The sequence below is a fragment of the Somniosus microcephalus genome, chromosome 10 (genome assembly GCF_052327205.1).
Source record: "Somniosus microcephalus isolate GS21.2 chromosome 10, FLI_Smic_1.0, whole genome shotgun sequence".
Lineage (NCBI taxonomy): Eukaryota > Metazoa > Chordata > Chondrichthyes > Squaliformes > Somniosidae > Somniosus > Somniosus microcephalus.
The window spans coordinates 200,133,825-200,147,845 of NC_140996.1; the positions used below are offsets into that span (position 1 = coordinate 200,133,825).

Here is a 14,021-nt window from a genome sequence, read left to right on the forward strand (position 1 = left end):
TGCCCAAACTGTCAACTCCCGAGTCCCCCTAGGATCTATACTTGGTCCCCGCCTCTTCCTCATCTGCATGCTACCCCTTTCTGACATCATTTGCAGACATGGGGGTCAGCCCTCACCACCGATTCCAATGCCCCCCACCCCCACCGCCCGCCCCAGCCACTGTCTCAATCTGAATCAGACTGTTTGCAACCTTGGTGTCCTGTTTGACCCCAAGCTGAGTTTCTGATCTCATATAGTTTCCATCATAAAGACAGAGAGACTTCCACCTCCATAGCATTGCCTCGGCCCTACTTTAGCCCATCCACAGCTGAAGCCCTCATACATGCCTTTGTCATCTCCAAACTTGATTACTCCAATGCTCTCCTGGCCAGCCATGCACCCTCCACCATCTTTAAGCCAACTCCTCTATAACGCTGCTGCTTGTATCAGATCCTGCCCCAAGTCCTGCTTGCCCAATATCCTTGACCTTACTGACCTACATTTGCTCCTGGTCCCCAATGCCTCAAAATTAAAATTCTCATCCTTATGTTTAAACCCCTCCCTATCTTTGTAACCTCATCCAGTCCTGCAACCCCTCTCTCACCTAAACTCTCCATTTCTCTGGCTTTTGCCTGTCGTGTACCCCACTCTCTTCACCCCACCATTGGTGCCTGTGCCTTCAGTTGCCTAGGGACCATGCTCTGGAATTCTTTCCCTAAACCCTTCTGCCTCTTCACGGCTTCTCCTTTAAAAGCCTTCCTAAAACCCAGCTCTCTGACTATGTTTTTGGTCATCCTCTCCTAATCTCTCCTTTGGCTTGGCATCTGTTTTTCCTTAAATCTCCCCGTGAAGCATCTTGAAATGTTTTTCTATGTTTAATGCGATATATAACTAAGTCGTTGTTTGTTGTTGTTACATAAAATTTATATATAAAAAAGTCAAACCGAGACAGATGGAGTGGAAGTTCAGTCTGACCTGCAAAGGAGAATGCGTAACACAATATGTATAAGTGTGGGCTGGTCAGCTTTAGTTCCATGTTTTTAGGTGAGATGACTTGGGGTATAATATGTTAAGTAAACAGTGTTGGAAGATGGGGGAAGGGAAAAGAGATGAGCGTGTAAAAATTGTAATTGATTATTAAGACATTTCACTCCAAATTGGGCCGTTTGGGCGAGAGTCTGCAGTAATTGCTAGAATTCAGCATACATTGGATTCATAGTTACCTGGTCTACCCTGCCTGAAAGTGATAGGGCAAGGAAAGCCCACCTGAAACCAGCAGAGCAGTTGACAGGAGATTGGAGTGAAATGTGTATAAAGGAAAATTAAAAGATCAACTGCACCGTTAATGAGAAATGGAATCATCTAAAAGGAGCATTACACCAGAGGTTCCATAACAGACAGGCTCATCGGCATGTAATCAAGTAAATTGCGCAACACACTCGGATTTTTATAGTGTAGAAAGTATGGGATATTTAATGGGATATTGGGGAGACCAAACGCAGATTGGGTGACCGCTTTGCGGAACACCTCCGTTCAATCCGTAAGGGTGACCCCGAGCTCCCGGTGGCCTGTCACTTTAATTCACCGCTCCATTCCCACTCGGACCTCACCGTCCTCGGCCTCTTGCATTGTTCCACAGAAGCTCAGCGAAAGCTCGAGGAACAGCACCTCATCTTCCGATTAGGCACTTTACAGCCTTCCAGACTCAATATCGAGTTCAACAATTTCAGATCATAACCTCGGCCCCTATTACATTTTTACTTATATTTTTTATTCACCCCTTTGTTTTGGTTTTTCCCTTCCCCCCTTTTCTTTTTTTTCTCTCTCCCACATGGCAGCTGTCTCTCATTCTGTCAGAACATTTCACACCTAATCTGAGCCATCTTTTGTCTCCACTAGTCCTATCACCATCTCGTCTCGTTTTGAATACCTCTTAATGTCTCTTCACTTCTCTTTTGTTCTGTCCCAGCCCTGCCTTTTGATCTATTTCATTTCCTTTCCAGTTTTGAAAAAGGGTTAAACCCGAAACGTCAACTCTATTTTCTCTCCACGGATGTTGCCTGGCCTGCTGAGTTTTTCCAGCATTTTCTGTTGTTATTTGGGATATTTAATGTTCTGTTCAAGTTAGATAAATTTAATGCATGTCAGACCATTTCTTAACTGTGTTTAGTGAGTTCAGAAGACATGGGGAGGGGGGAGAATTGCTCTGGTCACTATGTGATAATGAAATTGTAAGCATATATTTTTTAATACATTTATGATGTAGCTACACATAGCAACCAAAGTAACTCTTTCCCCAGAGTCCTAGGCTAATTCAGCTGGTTTGAATCTTGCTGTCACATCAAACATTCCAAATTCTAGAAGTTGGCCCAGATCAGCTGTAGAGCTGAACCAACGCAAAGTCCTGGTCACTAAATGGGAGATTGGGCTTCAATCACAAATTCTATACATCTAGAAGATTGGCCACTATACTGTTCAACAACTGGCAGCAGCAGAACCCTCAGTTTTGAGTCTCCCTCTGCCTGATCTTAAGGTAAACATTGCCTAAATGCAGAACGCCATAAAAAGTAGCATGGATGGAAGTTACTCAATGATTGTAATCAACCAGTCTCCAAAATAAACTCCATGAAAAGGTATTAGAATAAGTAATCAAAAAAGCTCATGGAAATGCTGGCCGTTATCTCAAGTAGGTTGGAATACAAAAGTGAGGAAGTGATCCTTCAGTTGTATGGAGCCGAGGTTAGACCACATCTGGAGCACTGTGTTCAGTTTTGGGATTAACCTCAGGAAGAATATATTGACCTTCGAGGGGGTACAGTGTAGATTAACTAGAATAATACCAGGGTTTAAAGGGTTAAATTATGAGGACAGGTTGAATAAACTTAGCTTGCATTCCCATGAGTTTAGAAGGTTGAAGAGTGATCTAATCGTGGTGTTTAAATCCTTACAAGAGGGGTCTATCCCAGGCCCGGTAGAAACGAATCTTATCTCCCCAACAAAAATGGCACAATCGCAAAAAATAAAATCAGTAGAAATCTAAACCACGTCCCCTCCACTTAGAAGAAATCTCGCAAGGAATCCCTCCAACCAATCCCTGCTGACAAGAAAATCAGACCTGGCACATAACCCCACCTCCCCATCTGAGAAGAAAATTGGGCCGACCTGTTGCCCCCATCCTTCCAGCCCATTCACAGAATAATTTCCCCCTAACCCCTGCCAACCTCCCCACTGAGTATAAAAATCATCCCTGTGAGAGGGTAGGGAAGCTCACTCCCATCCCTTGCTAAGACATTTTTCCACCCACCCCCCCACTTGCTGATTTCCCCTGCTTTTGCTCACCTTTCCCCATTCCCCTCCCCTGTTTCTCCCTCTCCTCCACACACCTCTTGCTCTTCCCTCCTCCCTGCTCTGCCACCCTGCCCATATTCCCTTTCCCACCTCCCCTTTCCTTTCCTCTCCTCTCCTTTCCTCTTCCCTCCCCCTCATCTTCCTCCATCCCCTGCCTGGTTCCATCTATCCTCACCCCCCGCTAACCCTGCTTGTTCTGAATATTCCTCATGGTCTTGACTCCCTAAGTGCAACACCATGGCTGACTGAAATTTGCAAACACAAGTAAAGTTCTCATATAAATAATTTTTAACATTATGAATATTGGAAAATATATACTGTATATCAAAAATATAGGATTAAATGCCACATTCAAAAGTGGCCAAACAAGGAATTATATTGCCAGAATTTTCCTGGTACAATACTAAATGTGATAACTGTTGAATGCTCAAGACCAGTTGGTGCTAGCCAGCAGTTGCTTTTGTAGGTTTTGCTTAATGCTGAATACCTACTGAAGTGTAACTGACTTAAAAACACATTGAAAACAAATCCTTCCACTTGCTGGGCTCATGATGATCTGTCATTTGTGTACTTTGCATACACAGTATGGGTGTATTTATTCATGGTATTTTTCATGATAATAATGTATATAATCTGTACAAATATGTGATTGCAGATGTTCTTTACAGTGCAAAATACTGCTAGTAGTCACCTGCCATTTAAATACCAAATAAGCTCTTGTTACAGGAAGGATTTGTTACATGCTTGCACTGGTCTTGGCTGGCGATAGCTTGCATCACTTACCACGAGCCAACTCTTTTTGTTCTTAAAATTATGTTAAAAGGAGTGGGCAACATTCTGGGTTTTCTGCATTAATATTGCAGCATCTGCAGTACTGGTTCAAACCAGGAAATACCTGGTTTATAGTGTCATGGCTCCAACTTGCCCAGGTAGGATCTCTGTGCATGTGTAGTTACAACACTCCCATCCTAGTGATTAAAATGTTCATGTTTAGAGGGCACAAATAGATCTTCCACACCCTCTAAACATTTAAAATCAACTCCACCTATGTTTAAAAAGTGCTCAGGGGTTGGTTTAAGATGTGCTTTGCAGGCTCAAAAGGCTACCTGATCATTTTTTTAAACCAGATTGACACCACAGTAGTATGTCAGCCTTGGCTCAGTCATAGCACTCTTGCTCTCTGAGTTGGAAGGTTGTGGGTTCAAGTCCCACTCCAGAGACTTGAGCACATAATACAGGCTGACTCTTCAGTGCACTACTGAAGGAGCACTGCACTGTCGGAGGTGCCATTTCTCAGATGAGATGATAAACCTGTCAGATGGATGTCAAAGCTCTCATGGCATTATTTTGAAGAAGAGCAGGGGAGTTGTCCCTGGTGTCCTGGCCAATATTTATCCTTCAACCAACATCAATAAAAACAGATAATCGAGTCAGTATCACAATTGTTGTTTGTGGAAACTTGCTGTGTGCAAATTGGCTGTTGAGCATCATCCTACATTACAAGTGACTGCACGCCAAAAGTATTTAATTGGTTGTAAAGTGCTTTGGGACATCTTGAGGTTGTGCAAGGCACTACATAAATACAAGTTCTATCTTTCACAGTGGACTTGTACACCACGCTGTGTCAAACTGAAGTGTTGTGAGACTGTCTCCTCTGGAGCCTCTCGTTCTACTTCTCTTGGGACAAAGCATAGCTAAAGTTGCACCCATAGTATCCCAGGGCAAGGAAAACAAAGCAACCTGGCAGAGATCTAGGTTAATAAAATGTTATCCTGATTTTTTTTATTTATTCATTCCTGGGATGCGGGCATCGCTGGCAAGGCCAGCATTTATTGCCCATCCCTAATTGCCCTTGAGAAGGTGGTGGTGAGCCACCTTCTTGAACCGCTGCAGTCTGTGTGGTGAAGGTACTCCCACAGGATGATCTGCTGGCTGGTTACACAAAGTTTTAAGAAGAATTGCTTTTAATGATTCCATTCTTTTTATTTGCAATTTAATTCCAATTCTAGTTCAGGCTGTAACTACAAAATATCTTGAAACTTTGATTAGATTTTCATTTTACTGAAAAATATTGGGTCTTAACATAGACAATCTTCCAGGGATATAAAAGGCACTTGTCATTAAATAACACATCGAGTTGTTTACAACATCTTTGACTGAGTTAATAATGGGTGGTCCACCTAAAACTATTAGATTCTTAGCTCTTCCTCCTCTAAGCATTTTCTGCAGTGGATTTCTCTGGATTGTGAGAGTTAAGGTGCTCACCTAGTATGGCTGTGTGTGTGTGTGGGGTGGGGGTGAGAGGTGGGGGCGCGGTTAGCGCCTGTTCCCTGTCTGTCAAACAACACTGAGCCAATGGGCGCTTTGTGCCGCCTCTGGGAGGCGGCGGCAAGAGTTTTGACTCCAGCCTGAGAAAGGGATGTGAAGCCTGGAGACTGAGAACTGATCGCATTCAGGACGGGCTCACCATCACCCCGCTGCTAAAACGTCAAAGCCGAATCTTATCCTGGCATCAAATGGCTCGGTGCAGTGCACTGGCTGCCCGTGTGGCTCTCGTTCTGTGGATTACAGCCGGGTGGAGCTGGGCTGGTCGCAAACAAGAGGAATCGCTCGCCACCGACAGTGTTTCCAAAGCTAGATGTACGTCCCGTTGCCTGAGCCTGCACATCACCCGGCTTTCAGCTTTGTTCAAGAACTTTCAGGTAGATCAGAGATCATTACTCACACACACATACACCTCAGTGTAAAAGTCTTGCCTTAGCGGGCAAGCTATTGTTTTGGCTCTGAGTGTTTCTACACATCACGAAGTTCTCCTGTTAATTGTGTAGAAACAGTCCTGCGAGAATATTCAGTCTCTCAGGTGATGAAGACAGGTTCAGGTAGGGTCGGAAGTGCCCTCGCTACTGTTTAACACACAACCCCCAAGGTGCTGCTTAAAAAGAAGCTTGCTCGCTGCCATTTCATTTCATTTCACCTGGTCAGTTCTTCGGTTTTTATTGAACCTGACGAATGTCTAGGTGAAACCGGCACCGCTCATTTATAAAACAAAAAATAATTACTTTATGTTCTTAATGTTCTTATGCGTTTGGCAATTGGGCTACAACTTTTTTAAGATTCGAAAGGGAGAGGAGCTGATGTTCGCTTTTACTTTGGAAGGTGTTTTTTTGTTAAATAACTAGTGTAAAGAACTGGTAGGCGTTGTGCAAACGGGGTTAGAAGGTGTCTGTCATTTATGTCAAACCAGGTGAACTGACACGAATGTGCGGGTTAAACAGGAGATGTAGTCAGTTTCTTTTTGCAAATCTTTGAGTCAAATTTCAGCGCATTAGATGCACATGGTGTAAGGCGCTGGTGGATGCACTCTGTGAAATAAGTGCTCGGATTTGACCAAACGTTTGCAGAGACCTTTCTTTAGTGGAATGTCTAGTAAAATAGTTTTAAATAATTAAAAATATATATATACATATCCTTAGGAATGGCATTTCAACTTTAAAATGCCGATACCCTGCTGTGATTTTAATATTTCCACATTCCAGTTCAGGCTTGATTCGATTCTTAAAAATGGATTGAAATATCAGATGGCTTCCATTCCTACCTAGATTGTCAAACGGTATTTAGTTTCACCGTCGAGGTTCGTTTTATATTCTTTTTGCTTTCGGTGAACACAGAAAGTGCAGCACATGGTTCTTCAAGTTGCATGTTTCCGCGGCAGAAGAAGCCTTGCTTGTAGCCGTGGTTTCTTTTGAGTAAAGGCTAACAGGCGTGGGGGCGATTTCCAAACGATCCGGAGCTGCCGGGGTTGGAATTTAACCTGCACTTGTTCCTCCTCATTCTGCAAACGGCATTCAGATTCTTTCCACAACCCCAACAACAGCAATGGGCGGGGGGATGAAGTCAGACAATGCTGGGAAACGCTCCGCAGCTCAGGCAGCATGTGTGGAGGGAGAGACACAGAGTTCACCTTTCAGCTCGGTGACCTGTGGGAAGGTAACTTTGGGGACAACAATCAACCGTTAAAGAGAATGATGGTGCTAATGTCTCATTGCAAAAAAATAAAGAGGAGCTCATTTGGACTATAGGGGCTGAGATCCCGGTTCTTGAAAATGAACTTTTGCTGCAGAAATGTGGCCGTTTGTAGTTTTGTGGAAAAACGTACAGCCAATAACAAACAAAAAGGAGTCCAGACTTAGTCCCTGGCAACAAGTTAGCAAAAATGATAAACTTTTTAACATAATAAATCTGTGCCGTGCCATAACTTGATCAATCAAAATACTCAGTATAATTGGACGGGGAATTCCCAGAAATATTTCCACTTACACTGGGTGTGAGTGAGGGAAATCACCGTCTAAATACACTGCACCATCCTATCTCTCCCCCCACCCCCCCCATGCCATGTAAAACCCATACCCAGAAATCTAGGGACTAATGAAACGGGCGCCGAAAATCTACAGCAGTACGCGCCCTGTGGGACCAAAGTATTATTCGGTTCTGATAAAGCAAGCATGCTTTGCATTACAGTCCCCCAAAATGATATTCAGTGGAATGCAGAATATTACGAGACACAATGGGCAAAAGCGCCGAGCCGCACACACGTGTCTCTGTTTATAGTTACACCAGGCAAGAGGAAACTGCAGAGAAATCTTGTCGGGACAGTGTCTTGGTATTTTTTTGCCCCTCTTCTGACGTGCAGTAGTGAACTTTTATTACATCGAGGGGCACTGTCAAAGTAATTCAACAAATAATCCCCGCGGCGTTGCTGAAGGGCGGTGGAGTGTGAGATATTCCCAAATCATAGAATGATACAGCCCAGAAGGCGGCCATTCGGCCCATCGTGCCGGTGCCAGCTCTTTGACATTGCTCTCCAATTAGTCCCAGTCCCCTTAAAAGACCCCCCCCCCTTTATTTGTTAAACTTTTGTGTTGAAAAGGTTTCAAATATTACCAGTTCACCACCTGCGCACGGAGTAAAACTGAACCCAGACTCCTGCCGGAGTTCGAGATTATCTGGTCATTATCACATTGCTGTTTGTGGGATCATGCTGTGCGCAAATTGGCTGCCGCGTTTCCGACATTACAACAGTTGACTACACTTCACAAAAAAGTTCATTGGCTGTAAAGCGTTTTGGGACGTCCGGTGGTTGTGAAAGGCGCTATATAAATGCAAATCTTTCCTGCACACAGGACAACAGAAAGGCGGGGGGGAATCTCTGCGGGGCTTTGTTAGCTGTGCCTTGACCAAGCGAGGGCTGCAGTTCTATTGGCAAAACGATTGATCCGCGTGTTAACAGGTTCTGGCCAGTAAAGGTTAAGTTCACACGAATGAGCTGAACAAATATTTAAAGGCACATCTTTCCAACATATTTGAGCGCGGCGGGAGCAGCCTCGCCAAGAATTCCTGATTTCAGACAACCTCAAGTGCGAGGTTTTCAGACCATCAAACGCCTTTCGGCTTTATTGACAATGGGCGGCTATAGTGGTTATTTAAGGTCTATTGCAGTCGTGGACTGATGCTCACCACGAGTAAATGTTTATTGCCCCCCCCCACCACCACCAGCCCACCCAATGCAGACTTTAGCCAGCGCGATCAGCATATTTACAAAAGGAATTCGTGCCCCGGCTCGGCAGGTTGTGTATCGGATCTCAGAAGTTGCTTCACACCCTGCAGTGGGCTTGCTGCCTGTGTCGCGGTGAGACCCAGCACTTGCCAGGCACCAGCTCCTCCCCACACGATCAGGTTACCGCGCCCCACCACACATGTATTTTCATTCATTCTCCCTCCCCGCTGTTACTGGCGTGTCTGCCCCTCAGCTCCGCCCCGTTTTTTTTCTGAGAACACATTGCTGATGCTTCTTTTTTTAAAAAAAAGTTAACTCATTTTGGACGGGCGCCGAAAGACAAAACAATGAGAGAAAAGACTGAAAGATATTCACGGTCAGTGTAATTTCTCTCGAAGGTGAAACTCTCCACCTGAACAAATAATACCGGCTCTAACCTCATGTTTCCGGCTCAATTCTGTGCGTTGAACTTGCCTCGAAAGGATTATTCTCCCGAATTACTGTGCAGGGGAGGAACAGAGGTGGATTCGGACGAATAACAGGTGGAGGGCGGGGCTCAATCCATCCCTGCGTTGTGGAAGAGGCGATACTGGTGGGCTATGGAACGGAGACCCTTGCATAAGGAATGCTAAATGAGAAAAGGGGACGTCTTTTGGATCGTCAGAAAAAGACTTTCACGACCACCGGACGTCTCAAAGCGCTTTACAACCAATGAAGTACTTTTGGAGTGTAATCACCATTGTAATGTAATGTCAGAGTTATGTCAAATATTGGAGGGATAAATATCCAATGAATAATGATTAATGAGCACGATACATCCATTGTATAGAGGGGACGCCATGCTCAGATTCTGTCATATTTCAATCCCTATACATTCAGTGTCTGCTTAAGTAAAACTTTTTTTGTCTGTTGCATGAGTGTTCCCACGTGGTACTGTGTCTACCTACTTCAACAGTGGCACAGTGCAGTTATTTTCAGTGTCTTTCCTGGAGAGGGAGCTAGATTGCGATTGTAATACTGTACAACTTTTACCATTGGATAAAGGATCCATCGTGGATTAATGATTTACTCGGAAAAATCCCCGAGTGACATAAGCTACAGAACATAGAAGATAGGAACAGGAGTAGGCCATTCGGCCCTTTGAGCCTGCTCCGCCCTCCGCCATTCAACGAGATCATGGCTGATCATCCAAACCCTAGCACCCGGTCCCTACACCGACAGCCATCCCACCCAAGCCCTATCCCCACGTATTTAATCCCCCCTAACAGTAAGGGCCAATTTTTATCATAGCCAATCAACCTAACCCGCACATCTTTGGACTGTGGGAGGAAACCGGAGCACCCGGAGAAAACCCATGCAAACACGGGGAGAATGTGCAAACTCCACACAGACAGTCACCCGAAGCCAGATTTGAACCTGGGTCCCTGGCGCTGTGAGGCAACAGTGCTAACCACTATGCCACCGTACCAAACATGTGAAACTCACTGCCTTATCACTGAGAGTGACTGAAATGGCAACACATAGGTTTGGTGGGAACAGCACTGTTATCACTGGTAAACTATTATTTACAATTTTAAGATATCTTAGATATTTGTTGCAGTTAAAGTTATTTGTGAATAATAAAAATTGGTCTCATAACAGTACCATTTAAATTCAAAAGCGTAAGTTTTTTTTTCAAATACGCCCTGCCATAGTAATCAGTCTGACATCACATCACAGTGCTCAATCAATGTACGTTACGCCTTTATTAAAACCTTTTTCCCCTTCAATTTTCTCTCATCCTCTTCTAAGGCTACAATATAGTTCCATGCCCAAGTGGCTGTTCATTATGTTTGAGCTGTGAACAGTGGACATAGTCTTGTAGCCCCTTTGACTGTGGAGGACACCTTCTAAGCATATTCCTGTTTTCACCCAATGTCTGCATTTGCTTGCTTTCTAGCATGAGTCACTGGACAATGGTGAGGAGAAGGAAGCCTTTCTTCTTGTTGTCAGCAGTGGTAGCACTCTCACCTCTGAATCAGAAGGTTGTAGGTTCAAGTTCCTCTTCGGAGACTTAAACACATAATCTAGGCTGGCATTCCAGTGCAGTACCGGGGGAATGCTGCATTGTCGGAGGTGCCGGCTTTTGGATGAGACTTTAAACAGGCCCTGTACACCCACTCAGTTGGATGCAAAAGACCCCATGGCACTATTTCGAAGACTTTTTCCCATGGCACTATTGGCCAGTGTCCTGGCCAATATTTATCTCTCAACCAACATCACTAAACATTATCTGGTCATTATCTCATTGCTGTGCGTAATTTGGCTGCCGCGTTTCCTACATTACAAAAGTGACTACACTTCAAAAATATTTAATTGGCTGTACAGTGCTTTGGGATGTCTGAGATCATGAAAGGTGCTATATAAATGCAAGTCTTTTTTGTTCAGAGAGATTGAGGCAAAATGAAGAACCCGTATTAGCACCCCAGCTTAAATCAGCTAAATCCACAAAGGCTGGAGACCAAGGGATCTTTCCAATCCATATAGTTTAATTCCAAACTTATTAGTTTATTTACCAATAAATAATTGGTGTATCCTAGGCCCTTCTCTAACTGTCATCAGTATAGCCTTTTCCCCTTACTGAGAGCATAATAATACCATTCATTTTAGTAACTGCCATAAAATGATAAAATGTATAACATGGCTAATAAATTTTAAGAAATGCTGATGTAAAATGTTCCTTCCTTTTGAGAATTGAACTGCCACACAACTATTGCATGTATGTTGTAGTGAACCACCGTGGTATCATATGTGTTGTAGCAATGTGCTGTATAACCACCAAACATATAACATATGACCATTGTGGGAGGCTATGTCAAAGCTATGAACTAAACAGTTTGTGCTAATTTACATTGAAGTGTTTTGTCACAATTTCCATTTGTTTGTGTAACTGGTAATAAATAAAAAAGAATCACATGAACATGTATAATTCATTTTATAAATTAATTTTCCAAAAACCAATAATCACGTGATAATTAGAGCTACAACTGCTCTCGAGAGTGATATTGATTTACGCATGAAAAATGAGCTACACAATAGAATTTGCCCATGTCTGCAGTGTCAGTGAGTTATAGGGTCTTCATTATTCATAAAGTAAAAGTCAATATCACACTTGCGATGACCTGTTGTCCTCCTATTTATCATAGGCTATAATTTCTTTGAATTACAAATTCCCACTTAATAATCATTGAAACTACCCACCTCCATTTTGAGAATCAAGCCTTTTGATTCCCATGTACTGAACCTCAAGGGATTAGCTGGTTAGTTTACAGGATGGGAGAGAGGCATGAAACTTGAACTGGAAGTATGCACCTTTTAATAGGCATTTAAAATATTTTCTAAATTACATTTGTGTGATTTTAAATAAATAGATGAGATGTCATTTAAAATAATTTAATTTTCAACTCATTATAAATTGCTTTGTTGGTAAAGACTACACCACTCCAACATGAGTGACGTTCCATTTGAACTTTGCATGGAATGCTTGCTATGACTGCAAGCAACAGGCATTTAAAAGGTACCCAATACTGTACTACACTGTCATGCTGTTAAACAGCTTTCCTAAGTTATGATATTTTGATAGTCTATTATTTTAGTGGGAAATAGAGGTAGATTTTTAATGAATACCAATACAGAAAGATACTTGTTTTATTACTTATACAGATAACTGTCCTTTATTATTCCAGCTTTGTGCAGTTTGAAATAAGTGAATACTTCTATCATTTGTGCACACACACTGTTCTCTGCATTTCTCCCTTGTTCCCTTTATCGCTTTCCCTCTTTTCCGTCTCCACCTTGTTTTCTCTCCACCTCTTTTTCTGCCTCCATATTTTTCCATCTCTTTTAAAAAAAATCTTTTTCATTTCTCTTTCTTGCTGTCTTTTCCAGAGCCACGGTACAGTTGGAAGTTGCCGTCGTTACGTTCGCGTCCAGTGATGTAATTTGAATGCTGTTACTATGAGAGACATCCTGTCCTGTTCCAGGTCTTGCACCCACCAAAGCAGCATTGGGGATGACACTGGTCTTTTATTGTGCTAAGCAAAGTTGGAAGAAAGCAGCAATTAGAGATTGCGGTCCTTAGATCAGTGTGCACCTTTTCGCTAGGACCTCATAAGTGGCAAAGCAGTATATGTGGCCAGGTCATTAAGGAATTTTCTTTCCTATTTCTACTGAAAATACATGTGGTGCAGTGCTCCCTAATTACCAGGGCTCTGTAAAGGATCTTGAATAATGATTCATAGTTACTTCATAAAATGTGCAGTGCACCCCTGATTTATGAATAATTCAGAATTCTTCTACCAAGCTATTTTTGTTTAAAAGTGGTACAGAAGTTGAAACAGGAAACTGTCAGCAATGCGTGGTGCTTGACAGTGCCATGCAAGCTGTTGTACCCACGCTGCTGCACCTTAAATGGTGGTGTAAAGCAAGCATCTCCTAGACTCTTCACATTTTATAACAAATGTTTCACCACAGTAAAAACAACACTGCTGAATCATATCGGAGAACCTTTATAAGCAATAGAGTCTGGGAGCTAATTTGTGAATGAGTGCTACATAAACATTCAAAGCACGTAGGGATGAAAAAAATGACATGTCTGATGATTGATAAGTGGCTACTTAAATGAGATTACGACTAATTAAATTATGGTCATTTATGTAGCTCTTTCTCTAATATTCAAGCATCAAGGGTATACTTGTCAATTAATTAATATTGGAAAATAAATTGCAAACACTAGGAGAATGGAACTGACAACTCACAGACCCGTTGGATTAACAGGATAATCAGAGGATTGTAACAACAACAACTTGTATTTATATAGCACCTTTAATGTAGTAAAACATCCCAAGGCTCTTCACAGGAGTATTATAAGACAAAAAATTTGACACCGACCCACATAAGGAGAAATGAGGGTGACCAAAAGCTTGGTCAGAGGTAGGTTTTAAGAAGCGTTTTAAAGGAGGAAAGAGAGGTAGAGAGGCGGAGAGGTTTAGGCAGGGAATTCAAGAGCTTAGGGCCTAGGCAACAGAAGACACGGCCACCAATGGTTGAGCGATTATAATCATGGATGCTCAAGAGGGCAGAATTAGAGGAGTGCAGATAT

General features: G+C 42.9%; 1 protein-coding gene and 1 long non-coding RNA gene across 3 annotated transcripts in view; one reads left to right on the forward strand and one right to left on the reverse strand.

The window, feature by feature from the left end:
- The first annotated feature begins 5,736 nt into the window (after positions 1–5,736).
- The window catches only part of anos1 (anosmin 1), a 308,406-nt gene continuing 300,121 nt past the window's right edge, over positions 5,737–14,021 (forward strand). The window contains exon 1 of one of the 2 annotated variants that reach the window (XM_085999449.1): positions 5,737–6,029. In XM_085999449.1, coding sequence (XP_085855575.1) covers positions 5,844–6,029 — 186 coding nt within the window. In that variant the 5' untranslated portion in view covers positions 5,737–5,843. The remainder of the gene's footprint in view (positions 6,030–14,021) is intronic. The other variant, XM_085999450.1, reaches the window with a different exon arrangement.
- LOC147111998 (uncharacterized) overlaps positions 11,841–14,021 on the reverse strand; it is a 190,239-nt gene continuing 188,058 nt past the window's right edge. The window contains exon 2 of the long non-coding RNA XR_015079795.1: positions 11,841–12,954. This is a non-coding gene — a long non-coding RNA (uncharacterized LOC147111998). The remainder of the gene's footprint in view (positions 12,955–14,021) is intronic.